The sequence below is a fragment of the Acipenser ruthenus genome, chromosome 11 (genome assembly GCF_902713425.1).
Source record: "Acipenser ruthenus chromosome 11, fAciRut3.2 maternal haplotype, whole genome shotgun sequence".
NCBI classification, from domain to species: Eukaryota; Metazoa; Chordata; class Actinopteri; order Acipenseriformes; family Acipenseridae; genus Acipenser; species Acipenser ruthenus.
This window is the reverse complement of record NC_081199.1, coordinates 7595791-7613709: the sequence shown is the minus strand read 5'-3', so window position 1 is coordinate 7613709 and position 17919 is coordinate 7595791. Positions and strand designations below refer to the sequence as shown.

General features: G+C 39.2%; 2 protein-coding genes across 5 annotated transcripts; both read left to right on the top strand.

The window, feature by feature from the left end:
* Positions 1-346: 346 nt before the first annotated feature.
* Positions 347-8983, top strand: LOC131739408 (serine/threonine-protein phosphatase PP1-gamma catalytic subunit A). The gene is made up of 7 exons (XM_059033217.1): positions 347-583; positions 4393-4524; positions 5856-6086; positions 6820-6924; positions 7265-7488; positions 7899-8033; positions 8218-8983. The coding sequence occupies exons 1-7, from the start codon at positions 529-531 to the stop codon at positions 8305-8307; spliced, it is 972 nt and encodes a 323-aa protein (XP_058889200.1). The 5' UTR covers positions 347-528; the 3' UTR covers positions 8308-8983.
* Positions 8984-10889: 1906 nt separating this feature from the next.
* Positions 10890-17886, top strand: LOC117427799 (voltage-gated hydrogen channel 1-like). 4 transcript variants are annotated; one of them, XM_059033220.1, is made up of 7 exons: positions 11059-12569; positions 12964-13695; positions 14475-14666; positions 14848-14952; positions 15715-15946; positions 16559-16671; positions 17038-17886. In XM_059033220.1, exons 3-7 carry the CDS (start codon positions 14493-14495, stop codon positions 17092-17094), a joined length of 681 nt encoding a protein of 226 aa, XP_058889203.1. In that variant the 5' UTR covers positions 11059-12569; positions 12964-13695; positions 14475-14492; the 3' UTR covers positions 17095-17886. The 4 variants fall into 4 exon arrangements, with proteins under 4 accessions (XP_058889202.1, XP_058889203.1, XP_058889204.1 ...); XM_059033219.1 differs by lacking the exons at positions 11059-12569; positions 12964-13695 and adding an exon at positions 10890-11010; XM_059033221.1 differs by lacking the exon at positions 12964-13695.
* The last annotated feature ends 33 nt before the right edge of the window (positions 17887-17919 follow it).

Genomic DNA, 17919 nt, shown 5'->3' with positions numbered 1-17919 from the left:
AAAGCATTTTTGTATTTTATCTTATGTAATGATATTTAACAACAATGTATTTGCATATGTATTTGCATATGTATATTTTAAAGTGGTCGTTTTTTCTTAACTACTTCGAAATACTTTTTCTACACCTTTTAAATGGAGTTGCTGACTAACCTTGCGCATCTCTAGCATAGTAAATCAAATACGACAGGAAGGAACTATTTTTTTGTAATCGGTTGAATATCCTGGCGTGCGTTGTGTTGCGTCTGCCGGATAAATAGTGCCGTGTGCTGGTTCTTATCCCTGCGCCAGCCGTCGACCGAGGTAGATGCAGTCGCCATTTTTATTTTATTAAACAAGCGAGGTGGGTTTTCTGTGGCTGATTGGGTAATTAAAGACGTGTCGCTTACTGTAGTTAAACGTTACGACAAAACCCTAGTTGTCGTGGTAAATAAATAACTTAAAGGGTTGTATTTGCCGTAGCCAATATTATTATTATTATTTTTTTTAATACGTCTAGATTTTATTTTTTTCAATTGAGTTTAGTAAGCTATGGCCGATATCGACAAGCTTAACATAGACAGTATCATCCAGCGCCTGTTGGAAGGTAAGGAATATTATGGCAATTTAAATATATTTTCATATTGCCTTTACAGTGGTGTTTCAGATGGCAACGTACTGTGGGAAAGGTTAGGTACAGTGCGTGGGACCCTCGCATAATTTACATTATTCTCGTACTTCAATTTACATGACAAACTATCTTCCTGCGTTAGATACCGGTAACGCTTTATTTCATTATGGATATGTATGGATAACAAAATACGGCTTGAATTGAGTGGATTTGTATGTACTGTCGAAATATACACATTAAACGCGTGATAAAACCCCCAGGTCTTGTGTGTGTCATTTATTAAGATGCCGTTGCGAAACGTTTCCTCTATTCCCTGTGTTTGCTAAGGTAATATGGTGTTTATGTATTTGACTGGTTAAATCAATGCATTTATTTGTTGCTTTCATTTTGGCTGAATAGTAAATATTTTTACAAAATGTAAATGCATTTTAAGGGGATCGTGTGTGCGAGTTTCAGTGCATGCAAATAAAGCCGAAAAAACCCACACAACCCAATGAAATTGGTACATGACCTAATTTTAATCAAAGGGAAAAGCATGGGTCCATTTTGTCTTATCCCGTTTAGAAATGACGTAACGTGCAAACCGTGTTGGTTTATTGCAATAGCTACTGTTTGAGTCCCTTTGGAGATCCACAGTGCATTTTAATTTGTACTAAATTCACAAGAAATTGAATTGGAGGTTGTCTATTATTTTGTAATGCGCTTAGCATTCAACGATCTTGTTTTTATTACGAATGTCCTTATTTCCGATGTCTGAAGGAAACAAAATGCGAGGGAAGAAATATTAGATGTAGTTTGCTTCAAAGTACATTTTTTTCCCCCCACATGAATTCGGTAAATCAGTGATCCGTTCACTAGTATATGCATGCAATATAACATACCATTCGTTTAACCTCCTTAAGCTGTTAAATTTAACAGATAAAAAAGCGACTGGAGGGAACGTTTGACTGTCAATAACAACATTGTGCCCCGCCTACTGGGGCAGAGGTGAGCATATAAGAAACAACCCTACCTTTTTGGTGGCTCCGAAGCTTACATAATAATAATAATAATAACAATAATAATAATAATGATGGAGTAAATTCACAAGCAAAATAGCCGATTTATCGTCATTTATTTTACTCGAACCCTGGCAGACATAAATACAGTAGATTAAATACTTGTCATTGTCATTCGGAATCCTTACAAGGCATTTGATTTCAGTTGTACTGTACTTCCAGCCTGGTGTAATTGGTCTTTACAGTGCTGTAGCTTTTTTTATAATTAATTCATTGCACATGCATTTTAAAATATATTTCAATATGTGTGCACAAGATTGACCTAAGATGGAGATTCTTCCTCCTTGAAATGCCTTCTCAGTGGTCAGCCAACATTTGCTTTGTTGTTGGTTGCAGGCTGCGAATTGTAAAGCATTCGCTGCATGTTGGTAATCTGTCAACATTACAACTGAAGATGTTATTTAACCTGCAATTTTTACAGCCTCTTGTTGTGGGTGGTGGTGGTTCATGATGTCATTAGACATTTTTACAGTATGTAGGGTTTCCAAGCCACTCCCTTTTGGGTCAGATCTCAAATCTCCATCCCCCCCCCCCAGTACCAGTACTTGATTCCTGCCTCTTGGTAAGATCCAGTAAGGCTGCACTGTTGATTATAAACATGCTGGCACACACAGAGTTCGCTTCTGGCGGGCTTGACAAAAACATCCTTTACGCACGGTGATTGAAACGTTTGTTTTTTTAAGTATTGCAGGGGTCACTGTATCAATAATCATATCAAGAAAATTATCACAGTTCATAGCGAAGCGATGAATTCGCACAGCCCTATTTAGCAAGCAGAAGGATGATGTATAATGACTCTACATGGAAGAGATGCTGACCATTTAAAAAAAAATGGAGAAAGGCCCTAATGTGCATTGTTCAAGTGGTGGTTTTGTCTACTGCTAAAGGTTTCTATGGTTTGGACCACTGTCTCCTCCTTGTCACAATGCTGTTGACATCTGCTGGTTCAATCTGTGATGACCCTCTTGCCACTACAGTTCCATTGGTGGCTTTCTGCAGACGTTGCCATCCCTGGAACACCTCGATGGACTTGCTAGTCAATGCAACTATGGTACTGGAATGCTAGATTTGGATTTGTAAATGCCCCAGAACCTTTTCTCCTTTTTTTTTTTTTTTTTGTTTGTTTACAAGTTGAATACACTGTGTAACAATTTTTTATTTTTTTTTGGTTCCTGGGTAGTAAGTGTTATTTCCTAATTGCCTATGCCTCAAAAGTATAGAAAATGGCTATTATTCCCCACAAACTTTGCTTTTGTGTCCAGGACAGTGATATTTTGAAATGTACCTATTTTCCAGAATATTCCAGATAGATTCAGTGCTGAGTAAACTTGGAGTAACTTCTAGAACTTTCCAGTAATATAAATAGTAGTATAAATACAGGGGCCTTAAGCCCACCAGTTCAGTTTAGTTCCAGCTGCCTAAGTGGATACATATCTGCATTTTTCTGAGATGGCATCAAGAGGCTTGAAGTATGATGAGTACGGCTGGGAGGTCATAGGAGACTTCAAAATGGTGGCATTCCTGATGAGTCTCCAAGGCGGTTTTACCAAGTTTCTCTGCTATCTTTGCCTTTGGGACAGCAGGGACACCAAGGCGCACTACCACAGGCGGGACTGGCCACAGCGGACCGAGTTCTCTGTGGGGAGGAACAACGTCAAGTGGGAGCCACTGGTGGACTCCCGGAAGGTGCTGATGCCACCACTGCACATCAAATCGGGCCTTATAAAACAATTTGTCAGAGCTCTAGATAAGGAGTCGGCAGCCTTCAAGTACCTTCAAGACTTCTTCCCTAAGCTGTCTGAGGCAAAGGTCAAAGCCGGTGTCTTCGTCGGACCACAGATAAAGAAGATCCTGGAGTGCAATGAATTCCCCAAGAAGCTCACTAGTAAGGAGAAAGCGGCTTGGAACAGCTTTGTCGCAGTGGTTCGGGGCTTCCTGGGCAATCACAAGGCCGAAAACTATGTGGAGCTGGTTGAGACTCTGGTGAAGAGCTACGGCACAATGGGCTGTAGGATGTCCCTCAAAGTCCATATCCTTGATACTTTTGAGGCATAAGCAATTAGGAAATAACACTTACTACCCAGGAACCAAAAAAAAAAAAAATGTGTTACACTAAGGCATTGACCAGCTTTGTTCCACTTTTCATCTGATCACCTATATAACCATTGTCGGTTATGAACTTGTTTTTTAAAAATAGAAATTACTTGATTAGAGGCTTGTTTTAAAGTGAAATATTTAGCTCGTGACTCAAAGCCACATCTGCAGTAAATGCAATTCACTCCAAATGGATAGGGGTTGTGTAAACATTTTCGTTTCCTACATAATCACAATTTTGGCACAGTGTGTGGGTTGTGTTTTTGCTGCATTCTCAGCAGTTGCTACTGACCTTCTGTCTAAATCCTTTTTTTTTTTGAATTGAGAATTCTAGGTTTACCTCAACCTAGTCTCTGCATCAGCATGGTTTTAGTTGTGCTTTGCATGGTTGGGTTTGCTGGTGGAAGAAGGATCCCAGGGTCAATTGGGGATCCGTTTCTTTTCAGTAAGGTGCATAAGACAGTGCCTTGATCACTACCATGTCAATATCTCTAGGAATAGTCTGTCAATGTTAATATATGTACGTCATACACTTGTAAAAATTAGCATGTCTCCAATTAAATCACATATGCATTAAGCGGTTCACCAGAATGAACTGCTTTTGTGGCTGAACTATCTTTCATTTCTTTACAGTGAGGGGCTCTAAACCAGGCAAGAATGTACAGCTTCAGGAAAATGAGATTCGGGGGCTTTGCCTCAAATCCCGTGAAATATTTCTTAGCCAGCCCATTTTGCTAGAACTTGAAGCTCCTCTTAAAGTATGTGGTAAGTATGCAGATGCAGCAATAACAAATTGACTTATTGTGGTAACATAGTGCAGCTGTTGTGGAGCAAGAATATTGGCACAACACACAACTATATTGCGCAATATCCTTAATTGTAGCGGTTTGTATTGAAGCAGGACCACCAGAGCATTGGAATCCAGTAGATACTTTTTCATGGAATACCCATATCGGGGCTTGAATTTCATTTGTGTGCTGGGGGGATTTTCCTCCTATGCTTCGAGGAGAGGGGGGGGGAAAGAGTGGCAACACTGGTGTTGCTTCAGGCAAGTAATTTGTATTGCAGATACTGCATAGCAAGTATTAATACGAATGGCTTAAAGCTGCTCCACAAAACCTCTGCATGTATGTACTATTCTATATCTGCACTCTCCATTGCCTGACGTGAAGCTTCTGCTTTGCATTTCTTTTTCAAAGCTGTGTTGTGTGCACTGCCACTAGAATGTCTCGCCAATGTAGAGGTTTTGTAACAGCGACTAGCAAACGTTACAGTTGCATAGAGACTGCAGACCGAACAACTCATTTGACCACTATCATTATTAAACTCCAACATGGGTAAATCTTCAACCAGTTTGCCTGAAATCCATCTGTTTTGCCTTTCACTTCACTGGCATCGCTTTGTGATCACATTTTTCATTTAACAGTGGCTTTGGCAACCCTTTTTTTGCCTTCAGCCGAGTACTCCACTGCCTCAGAGGCAGGGTGCTTTTCTTTTTAACCAACGGTCCATTCCGTTTTGTGCCGTGTTTTTAAAGTTATAAAGAAAAGCAATTCCTAAAGTCACTGCTTGCAAAATAACGAGGGGCTTAAATACATTTGCAGTAGAATGAGTCTTGATGGCTTCTGTGAAAACAAACAATGCTTAAAGATGGCTGCTGAGAATCACATATCGCAATGTGAGAGATTAAAGTCTTGCGTCATTTGATATATCCAGCACTACTTAGAATAGTGCATGTGTTTTAAATTAGGCATTCTAAATTGGGTTAAAAATAGGGGGAGCGGGTAGAATACTGTAGCGTCTCAAAATATCTCTGCAGGATTTTCCCGTACTGAAAGTTGCAGATATGCAGGAGCAACTTGGAAAATGCATGATTCCCGCGATCACACGCTGAAATTCAAGTCCTGCATGTTGAGATTATTATGAATGCAAACGAAGGTAAAAGTGAAAGTATTAGCTTTTCAGCCTTGCGGTGATTGATTGTATTGCCATGTTGCAGACAAGTCTGCTTTTATAAATAAAGCATAGGCACGTCATTATGTAGGTCACTGCTTTACTGGTGCAGCTGGCTCTGATTTATTTTTTCTGTCCATCAGGCGATATCCACGGGCAGTACTATGACTTGCTTCGATTGTTTGAATACGGGGGCTTCCCACCTGAGAGCAACTACCTGTTTCTGGGTGACTATGTGGACCGAGGGAAGCAGTCTTTGGAGACAATCTGCCTACTCCTAGCATACAAGATCAAATATCCAGAGAACTTTTTCCTGTTGCGAGGAAACCATGAGTGTGCCAGCATCAACAGAATATATGGCTTTTATGATGAATGTAAGATTCACTTTTTGTTTTAGAATAGTACTTTTTTATTAAACCTTCACAATAATGGATACGCTTCAGACTGAAGTAAAGACAAGTCCCAAATTGGGATCAGTTTGTGTTTTGCTCCTGTAGTTTAACTCTGCTGACCTTTTAAACTCACTCATACCAGTGTTACACAAGTGTTGAGTAATAACCCCACCCCAATCACATTTTTTTTTTGTGAAAATATTGAACTTTTTGCTTGGAATAGTGTGACTAGAATAACGCTCAATTGATCTAGGCTTAAAAGCATTTCATCAAAGCTGGTAGATCACTTGCAGGGTTGTTTCAAATTGCCAGACGTGCCAATGAGGGTTTTACATAGAGATGCATTGTTTTGAAGAAACCTTAAAGTTAAACACATGATGCCATAAAGACGGACTTTCTGTAAATAACATTTACCAGGTTAATTAACTCTTCATTGCTATTGGCAGTTTTAATTTAAGAACAGAAAATGCATATTTGCATAGGTATTTGTTTTGTTCCTAAATGTCATTCATAGATGCATGTGTTTTGTTTCTTATCTTGCTTTTCTTAATTTTTAATTAATAAACTTGTCAGGGTTCTGTTTAGATGCTCATTACAAATCATTATTTTAAAGGAATGAGGTTATGTTCTTGCATTTTCACACCTGAAGTAAAGGGGGCATGAAAAGATGGTGCTGCGTTTTAAAATGCATTAATAGCCTATTTCTATCCTGCAGGTAAAAGGCGATACAACATCAAGTTATGGAAAACCTTTACAGACTGCTTTAACTGCCTACCAATAGCAGCTATTGTGGATGAAAAGATCTTCTGTTGTCATGGGGGTAGGTATTTCTAAAGGATTATAATTCTGCCTTCAGATGAGAGGTGGTTGTAAATGAGCCATATTTATCATTATTTCTGTCAGACTTTTAGTTCCCGTCTGTTCTTTTATTTCCGCAAACATATTTCAAACTCTCTTCACTTTGTAAATTCTAGCACCATCTTTTAAACAACTCATCCTTCAGTGCACTTGAGATGCAAACTTCATGTTAATAAGTTGATAAATATTACCTTGCCAGAAGCCTGTACATTGCAGTACCAGACACTTTCAAACTTGATGTATTCAAGTACCCTTCTGAGTGCAAGTTGTTAGAATTTAACATTGCAGCGTTTTGTCTCTAGGTCTGTCTCCTGATCTTCAGTCAATGGAGCAGATCAGGCGGATCATGCGCCCCACTGACGTACCGGACCAGGGTCTGCTGTGTGATCTGCTCTGGTCTGATCCAGACAAGGATGTGCTGGGCTGGGGGGAGAATGACAGAGGGGTCTCCTTCACATTTGGCGCTGAAGTAGTTGCCAAATTCCTACATAAACACGACTTGGACCTAATATGTCGAGCCCATCAGGTGTGCTTTTTTTTATTTGTTTTTTAAACTTATTACTGTATCTATACATACGTTGATTTTAGGATCTATCCTTTTTTTTAGTTTTGCATGTTTCCTGCAGACTACATCAAATTGCAGTTAATAAATTACGTATTGCATATTGGTGACAAATGCAGGATTTTAATGTATTTAAATACTGTGGACAAACTTTAGCTCTACCATTGGATTTTTTGGACTTTCAGAACAAAGTAACTTTACAAAAAGACAAGCAGTAAAACAAAATGTCCAGTGTCTTGTGCAGAAGAGAACATTGTACAAAGTTGATATAGGACCAGTTAGCTGGTGTGTTGCATTGAGTCGGGTTTTTCCTAGGTTGCACTAGCAATATGGTGTTTGGAGTTTAATTGACTTCCTTTCTCTTACCTTTTAAGGTTGTGGAAGATGGCTATGAGTTCTTTGCAAAAAGACAGTTGGTGACTTTATTTTCTGCACCCAACTACTGTGGAGAATTTGACAACGCTGGGGCCATGATGAGTGTTGATGAAACCCTCATGTGTTCTTTTCAGGTGAGCTATTAAATGATTTTTAATATTTTTAAATAAATCTTAAACTTTAATCACGTCTAACTCCTGATTTATATACTATCATCCTATGTTGTATGCCCTTAACTTGGTCTGTTTCTGTAAATTTAAATAAACTAGTAAGAGTTGAATGCTATGGATTAAGAGGTTTTGTTTTGTTTTTTCACAGATTTTAAAACCGGCAGAGAAGAAAAAGTCCAATGCAAGTCGGCCTGTCACACCGCCAAGAAACATGGTCACAAAACAAGCCAAGAAATAGGACCGTCTGGCAGTGCTCAGTTGGACTTGTAAAATACAATCTCTCTCTTTTGTAATGTGTATCGATTTGGCTTGCCTGGAATAGGTTGTTCAGTGGTTTCTCTGACATGGTGGGTTGGGGGGGGGGCCCAAAAAAACTTTTGCAACAGGAATGAGAGGACTGCTACTCCAAGATGACGAGTGAAATTTTAAATACATTTTATAGCTCTTGAAACTAAATGGTTGTTCAACCTGCAGCAGACTTGTCTGTACCCTCCACTGCAGCCAGGCTTCATAAGGTTTTTTCAGCTCATATCTGGTACAGCCACAAACTGATTGTAAATGGGTCATTTTTAGCTTTGTTAGGAGCCTAAGAAGATAAGTTAGTTATGTGGTTTAATTAAACAATAAGACCTTCATAACTTCACTGCAAGTTTTGACACCGGCATAACAATTTATTCAAACCACTATGAACTGTAATAGCTTAGTATACCTTTTATTTTTTATTTTTTTTTATTACTTTGTCATAAAGGATTTTAGTTTTAGGTTGTGTTTTTAAATGTAAACCCAATTGTCTTGTATAGTTGTCTTCAGAAACAACCCTCCATTTTTGCCAGCATCACTGAATTGGTGTATGTTTGATTTTTAAGCACACTTCCTGTACTGTATTCTTTAAATGAATAAAGCAGTTATTTTAATTGTCGTCTTCAAAATAGTATTCTGGTTTCTTGTAGATGGACACGTGTGGAATATGTAATGCACTGAACTAGAATCCCTTTTAAAAACAAGGCTTGTGTTTGAACTGCACATAGGAAAGTAGTTGCATCTGTGCATGCTGTGTCCTAGAAGGCCATCTCCTGGCTAAAAGGTGATAGTAATAAAAAAAAAAAAAAAAAAAACTTGCATCAATACTGTAATATTGCAACCAAGTGAAGCATGGCAGTATAAGAATATTTAACACTGTTCTATTTCAAGAATCGAACATTAATTGCAGTAGACCAGTAAGGGAGAGAACAAGTACAATTCTGAAGGGTAATTTCCAACCTACAGAGGCCTTGTCTTTATGAATGTGACCCTTGGTCTGTGCTTGTGCTAGTGCAATGATTAACAGTACTGAATTGAAATATACTTCACAAAATTAAAGTGATATAGTGGCTGTTTGTCCTATCATAGATGACGAAGCTAAATACAATGTTGAAGTGGAAAGGGGAAGGTTATTTCTACAGCTGAGGCTTCCTTTGGGGAACTTCTGATTTATGATACTGTAGAATATACAGAAGGCTGAACTTTACAAGATCATTGTAAACCAGATTCAAGGAATGACATTTCAGAGAAATGGTTCTCAATCAGGACCACCACAGGGTGTCAAACGAATACATACAAGACTATTGCGTTGCTTTTTTTTTTTTTTTTTTTTTTTTTTTTTAAATAATATATTTACTAGTGCCCTGGATCTTTGTACAGTTGTCTGATTTAAGAATAATGCATTAAATAAGGGTACCAAAAAAAAAACCTGCATGAAGATGCATTGCTTCAGCTGTCCTGTCTTGCTAGTTGAAATGATTGGATCACATTTAATAACTTCTAAAGATATACTAAATAACTACAAGTCAGTTTGGTGTAACTGATTTTGTTGTGACATGTCATTAAGTCTTTTTTTATGTTTCTTGTTTAATTGTCCTTCATTGTATAAACTTGTGATTGTTAACTAGAGGTTTAGTGGAAATCCACGCCTGAATTCTATCAAACTTATAGACATTATAAAGTACTGTATAACAATGCAATAAGCTTTGATTAAATTCAGGGCCCACAGTCTTAAGCATAACATGTGTTATACTTTTTTATTTTTTTAATTCGTGTATTTCAATCCTAAATCCATAGGCTTTTTGCACAAGGGAAAGGCAGTCATTAAGAGCTTTTGATTAGTATCACATACGTGTTCAACTTTAACATTCAGGGCAGCAGTGTGGAGTAGTGGTTAGGGCTCTGGACTCTTGACCGGAGGGTTGTGGGTTCAATCCCCAGTGGGGGACACTGCTGCTGTACCCTTGAGCAAGGTACTTTACCTAGATTGCTCCAGTAAAAAAACCAACTGTATAAATGGGTAATTGTATGTAAAAATAATGTGATACCTTGTAACAATTGGAAGTCGCCCTGGATAAGGGCGTCTGCTAAGAAATAAATAATAATAATAATAATAACATTGTAATATCAAGCCTAGAGGATGTGTATTGCGACAGATTCAGGATGTCTTCACAGCCAACAGACTGGAAAGGAATATTTCTATTCCTCAGGGAAAGACTGCTCATTCGTTAGATTCTACTCTAATTTGCACATGTTGGAAAGCAGGCTGGTTTAGCAAGTACTGAACCGTGAAAGATTGGCGCTTCATCGGTTAACTCAATGCAGTGTAATTCTGAAACCCTGTTGCTGTGTATAACCGGTTAAAACAAAATATGTCCCTGTTTTTCCCTTTATATCCTCAATAAACCTCACTCTCTCTCTCTATTTGAACGTCCATTTCCTTTATATACCCTAGATATTTTAGAACAAACTGTATTTATGTTTAAAACTGGCGTCTGTAGCGGTATTCCATTTGGAAAAGTATGTGTTGGGATCAACCCCGACGAAGGCGGGGAATAACAAGCGGGTCAAAGTTTCTCAGAGAAAGAGGTGGAGAGAAAAAAAAGCACATAAACAAGTTAATAAAACTGCAATTTTTAAGGTAAGCGTGAATATGTTTTTTTTTTTGTTGTTGTTTAAAAAAGTGTAGTCTACACATATGCATTGTTTGGAAAATTAAAAAACAAAAACCAAAAACATTATTTTAATGTTACTTATACGCTACTAAATACACCTATGTTTCAAATGCAAGTTTTAAAAATAAATCTGGTTTAACAATTCTGATGATTGGGGCTCACCAGATTGTTTTACGCTTAGTTAAGAGTTTAAAGTTGCGGGTTTCTGTTGTGAGTTGTGATTTGGATGCTGTGTTACTCGAAGTATGCTACAGGAAATCACGAGATTCCAAACCGCCGAGGATAGGACATTTTATTTGCTCCGTGCTTCATTGGTGTTTCATATATGATACCGTCAAAAATAGCTAAAACGGGCGTGTTTGTGTGTTCATTTTTTCATGCATGTTTAACGTGTTATTTTAATTGACCATTTCTTACTTTGTCCAGAAATTCAATGTTTACAGAAAAAAAAGGTCTGGACTGAGGACCGTCTTTTAACCTGCGTCCCGCAATTTCCGTTTAAATAGACACGGGGTTTGTATAACTCGAGCAGTACTGGCTATCAAATTGATAGAACATGCATTGTGTGTGAGTGTGCGCTTGAAATGGAAGCTAGCATGAGTAAAACATCGATACATACAGTATTTAAAAGGGTTGTTTCACGTGTCCATGGTGGATGTATTCATACATTCCCTGTGAAATGCGTAATATTTGCAATGCATTCCTTAGTTAGAGATTAGGCTATATTGAGGAGAAACCATTTTCATGCAGTAAACATGTGTTTTGGGAGTAGTATATTGTACTGTGCAATTTAGAATGTGAGTAAGATTGTTTATTATGTAATTATTAAACGCATGTGATTTTCTAACTATTTATGAAACTGTTAATCTATATGAAAAGGAGAACCTGCTTGCAACATTCGTATGTACAACACAATGTGCTTTGCAATGTTTTGGAAAAAAGCAACACTATTTCCGTTATATTATATAACAAGTTTGGTTGTGGAATTAATACATACATACAATAATTTAAATACAATAAATGATTGTCATTCTTTAATTATCCCCCTGTACAGCAGCAGTAGATGGCTTTAAAGGACATCTTCAAGATCTATATTTTTGCTTAAGGAATTTTGGAAAGGAATGACTGGAGCTGATAATTTAACATCGTCATTAACTGTTAAAAAAAAAAAAAAAAACCGCAAGGACTCCTGTACCTTTAAACTAAGGATATGAAAGGGTTAAGAAAGAAAAGCTTTCAAAATGGCTATGTACATCCGTAGATATAAATATACGCTATACAATTTCTTTCTGCAGAACAAGTCTCGACAAACAAACAGGTGTATGCATTCATGCGGGGTGATTAGTGATTCTTAATTTACATACTGAAAAAACGAACCGGTTTAGAACAGCAATGTGTCACAGGAGAGGAAGTAACAAATAAACACCAAATCATGATGCTCTGAAATCCCCTTCCCAGAACAGTCAGTAATGTAAAGCGAGGATAACAGGCATACTGCACAGGGGTCTGGAAAGCATTGTTCTTGGTAAGTTATTTTGTTTGAAAACTTAATAGAGATTGAGACAGCGCATTGTTCTTTCAGAACAAAAAAGAGGGGCTTATTTTCTGTAACCCAACCAAGATGGGATTATTTTACAATAGTTGTCAATAAATGACAAGCTGTAGTCAGCTAAAATAATACACAAAATAGAAAGACTGTAATGCATTGTGACAGACTGCCAGTTTCACTGGTCTCTCTCAACTATTTCGATTCACAGTTATTGCCAAACTAATATTCAATACATATTTCTTGCCATTTATCCAAAATACGAATGGGGCTGTAACACGTTTAGTACAGTGTTGATCGGTACAGTAGTGACACCCATTCAGCGTGTCTTTATTAAAGTTTGCTGTGGCCTCGTTTGGATTGTTCTCAACAGATCGGTTTCAGTGCTTGAGGACTGTCCTCTTCAGCGCTACCTAGCATGGCAGACAGCGCAGGGTTATAGCATCGAAATCAATGTGTATTATCGGAGGAAACCCCATTGAGAACTTGGACATGGAATGGTATGGTCCTATCGTGCTTGTATCTCTGGGACTGTTTGTTTCACAGTGCAGGTGTAGTATACCCTGTGGGAGTCTGGTGGGTGCCTTTGACCTCCTATTTACAATGTCTGTCTTGTAAAATATGCAGTTCTATGTTGATTAGATTTGGGATCAGATTAGCAAAGGCTGACTGGTAGCCTTTTTGTTGAATGCTGCAGTTGGAATTGTTTTTAAGCACGGGATTGGGTGCAGGACGAGTGAACTGTGGTTTCCAGCCATGCAAACCAACAAGGTGCTGGACTTGAATTGAATGGTTTGATAACTCCTTTTGCATGTTTAAAAAAAAAAAAAAAAAAAAAAAACTCAGCCAGCTGCAGCAGCCACTTGTCCTGGTGCACAAATATTAGCGGTAGTAACAGTCGCTTCAGGCAGGGTTTGAGAAAGGAACCGTTTCTTGGCAACAGCTTGGATCAATATTTTCCATGCCGAGTGGTTCTTTGTGTTTTTTGGCTTATCTGATCCCTCTTTGGTAAAACGGGAATGAGAACCGCATTGATTGGATAGTCTATTCATCTGAGACCGGCTCGTGTGCACACGCGTCAGCAGCTTGTTATTTCATTTTAAAGGTAAGTTTTATATTTTTTTTTCTTTTTATTTTAAGGTTTAGACTCGCAGCATTTGTTAAAACTATCTAACAAAAAGTTGTTTTTATCAGGTAAATGCAAACGGTGAACTACAACGTTGTGATCTAGTAGTTATTATTATTATTATTAATTTATTAGCCGACGCCCTTATCCAGGAGGACTTAGAATTGTTACAAGATATCACATTATTTTTATATACAATTACCCATTTATACAGTTGGGTTTTTACTGAAGCAATCTAGGTAAAGTACCTTGCTCAAGGATACAGCAGCAGTGTCCCCCACGACCCATGAGCCAGGACCCTCGACCCTCCAGTCAAGTCCAGAGCCCTGACCACTACTCCACACTGCTGCCCTAATTAGTAAGGGTGGCTGCTGTATGACGACGTATAATCAAGAGGAAGTGAATGGTGTAAATACTCTGGTAGGAATATTTCAAGAAAAACAGTATAACCAGCTGTGCTTATAGCATACAGTCTTATTTCTGTGTTAACCACTTCTTTATTTGCTTCTGATTGAATGTGCTGTATGTGTCTATGTGCTGTATGTATGTGGGCAGCAGTGTGGAGTAGTGGTTAGGGCTCTGGACTCTTGACTGATTGTGAAAGAAGTAACAAAGCTTAAGTAAATTACAGCCGTCGTCCAGCCTTCCAGAGTAATCAAGGGAGCCAGGGTATACCAGGAGAACATGCCAAATCCAATCAGGTAGACCGGTCCTAATAAAGTGCATGTATGTAAGTGAGTTGTGTGTTCTGCCTGCAGAGGGCAGTGGGGTAGAAGATGGCCAGGTATCTGAAGCACTTCACGGCAGTGGGTGATGATCACCACAACTTCAACAAGTGGCACGAGGAGGAGTTCCACGAGGAGGCAGAGGAGCCGTCGCTGCACAACATGGAGCACAGCCTCACCTTCCGCGACTCCCTGAGAAAACTCTTCAGCTCGCACAAGTTCCAGGTACTGCATCCGCCCGCATTTCAACCTACCGCCTGTACTGCATGTTACCTAGAACTTTGTATGATACCTGCTGTTTACCACGTACCTTAAACCCATTGAGAGTGATAGCAGTGGTGTCATGTTTGTTGTCCTGCTGTCGGTGGAAGTTGAGATGAAGTCTAACCTCATTCCTTTGCCCCAGGTGTCTGTGGTGTGTCTGGTGATTCTGGATGCTGTCTTTGTGCTGTGTGAGCTGCTCCTGGACCTAGCCATCATTAAGCAAGATGAGCACAAGATACCATCACAGGTACAGAAATGCATTCAATAAGCACCCTGCAGATTGGTCACGTTGGATCAGTGCCACCCTGATCACAGTGTTAAAGGGCACCCCCCGAAACCTGCATAATATCTATTTTATTATCCCATGAGCTGTGTTCTTAAACATCAATTATTACTGTTTTTGCACTTGTGTATATTTGGCACGTTGAATAAAGTCACCAGAATAATCCTGAGCAAGGTGACATTTCTATAATGAGCACTAAGGGTGCACTTGGGGTGTGCTCTGATTATTCCTCTCCTTCACCACCCCCCGAAACAGTGAGTCTATCAGAGATGCTTACATTACAAATCTCTAATAAGCACATTGTTTCAGGGTGAAGTAATCATCAATGTGTGTAAAAACAGTAGTAAATGGTGATTTAACAAATAAATAGAGAAACAAAATGGAGAGGGGATGTGTGACAGGATAGCGTCACAGCCCAAGCTGTTACCGACAGGAAGAGAGTTTAAACAAAAAAAAATGCTGTCAGGCTACGCATTCACCTTCACTGAACAGATCAGACTCTCTCCACCAGACAAAGGATTTATCCTTCTGTATATATAGGTGACCACTGTCCAATTAGCACCAATTACCTAACTGGGAAATGGCCACACCTGTGATTGCTGGCGGGGATAGATTTAACCCCATCCCTGCCGACCTTACATTCCACCACACACGTTACTTACAGGGGCAGGGCTGTTGCCCTGCCACAGTATGATTAAGGCAGGTGTTTCAATTTGTCCTCTCCAGGTGTTCCACTACCTGAGTTTAGCTCTGCTCACCTTCTTCATGGTGGAGCTGTTTGGGAAGCTGTTTGCATACCGGCTGGAGTTCTTCCACCACAAGTTTGAAGTGTTTGACGGCGTCGTGGTGATCGTGTCCTTCATCCTGGACATCGTGTACATCTCCCACGAGGACGCCTTCGATGGAGTGGGCCTGCTCATCCTGCTGAGGCTGTGGAGGGTGGCCAGGATCGTCAACGGTAACGCTGCACCGCTAGAGCCCCAGAGCCCTGCTGTGCTACACACAGGAATCCACGCAGTAGCTGTGCCTGGTGATAAAGCACTAGAGCACTGGAGCCCTGCTGTGCTACACACAGGAATCCACGCAGTAGCTGTGCCTGGTGATAAAGCACTAGAGCACCTGAGCCCTGCTGTGCTACACACAGGAATCCACGCAGTAGCTGTGCCTGGTGATAAAGCACTAGAGCACCTGAGCCCTGCTGTGCTACACACAGGAATCCACGCAGTAGCTGTGCCTGGTGATAAAGCACTAGAGCACCTGAGCCCTGCTGTGCTACACACAGGAATCCACGCAGTAGCTGTGTCTGGTAATAAAGCACTAGAGCACTGGAGCCCTCTGAGAGAGAGCGAGAAGCGATGCTTCTTAGTACTGCTTATATTTGAGTTAAATGGCTTCCCGGTGGGTATAAATACAAAACAACTGTAAACCTTTGTCACTTTAAATATTTAAAATAGCTTAACAGAGTACACTGACGTACTGGTGTCATTCATGTAGGTGGCGCCACATGTAGCTCAATCACATTTCATGGTTTTGTATTTTAATGTGCCCCTGACTTGCTGGTATCTTGCAGGAATTATTGTATCCGTGAAGTCTCAAGCACACCATAAGGTAGAAACACTAAAAGCGGCAAATGAACAGCTTTCACAACAAGTCAGCGAACTCCAGCATCATAAAGCTCACACGGTAAGACTTGCATACGCTCTGTTTTAGTTTTGTATTGTGTTCATTCAAAAGGGCAGAGGGATTCATAGATGCAGCAGTTTTAGCCAAGGTCTGCAACAAATAGTGTTTTAAAGTCCTGTGAAACTGTAAAATAATAACCAGTCTGTGTTTATTTAACATTGACTAAGGGCTCAGTGCAGTGTGTCTTTTATTTGAGTTAATGGCATTGTAATTAATAAATACATTTGGATGGGCCTCATGTGGACAAGTGTTAGTGACAAAAAGCAGTGCAGGATAATCATGTAATATAAACATTAAAAGGTATGTAAATATAAATAATAATGATTCAAATTGCTCTGGTGACGTTTGACTGCACTTGCTTTCCAGGAGAGTGAAAACCAGAGATTACGCACTCTATTACAGCAGAATGGGATTCATTTCTAGATAAATTTACAAGTGCATCAGAGTTCTCAGAAAGAGTGAAGACAATTCAATCAGAATCTATCTTTTTGTACCTTGGGGAATAACTTACACTCTGGGGATCTCTTAAACTCTTTGCAAGGTCAAGTATTCCTCTATGATTTTTTACAAATGTATTGAGGTCACTTTTTTTGGACAGTTCTGCACCAAACTATACACTGTATATATACTGAGGTTTTGGGTTTTTTTGCAATGCGGCTGACGCCAACACATTCCTTTTTCATTAAACTTGACAATTTAAGATACTATTCTTGCCTTAAGTTTACTTACTGTTGCTGTCAGGAATCAATTTGTTTTTGTTCCTGGAATGTAGTGCTGTGGTTTTGAAGAAAAAGGGATTTTGGGAGTACACCCTGTGTAAATGTACCTGGCATTGTCTCGGGGTCAGCATGTTACTGTGATGTGTGAAGCTGTATTGTGAGGGTCGACAGCAACTTGGTATGTTTCTGAAATATCAGAGTTCTCTTAACTAATGTGTTCTTGTTGTTTTAGATTCACTTTGGATCACATTTTTAAAGAATCTCTGTGGCCTCAATAGAGCTCAGAATCATGTCTGACCTCGGAGTATATCTGGTACACAGTATAACCAGTAATCTGCCCCCTGGCAATACTCTGCCCCCTAGTGATGCCAGAACGCATTAGTTAAGATAACTCTGCTATTTCACTTCTCTAAGTGCAAGTGTGTAAACCAGCACTGTAGATAGTATTAACAATGCAATATAATAGTTAGTGTTGCTGAGAAACATCATATCTAAACATTTAAAAAGTGAATCAAATATATTTTATTAA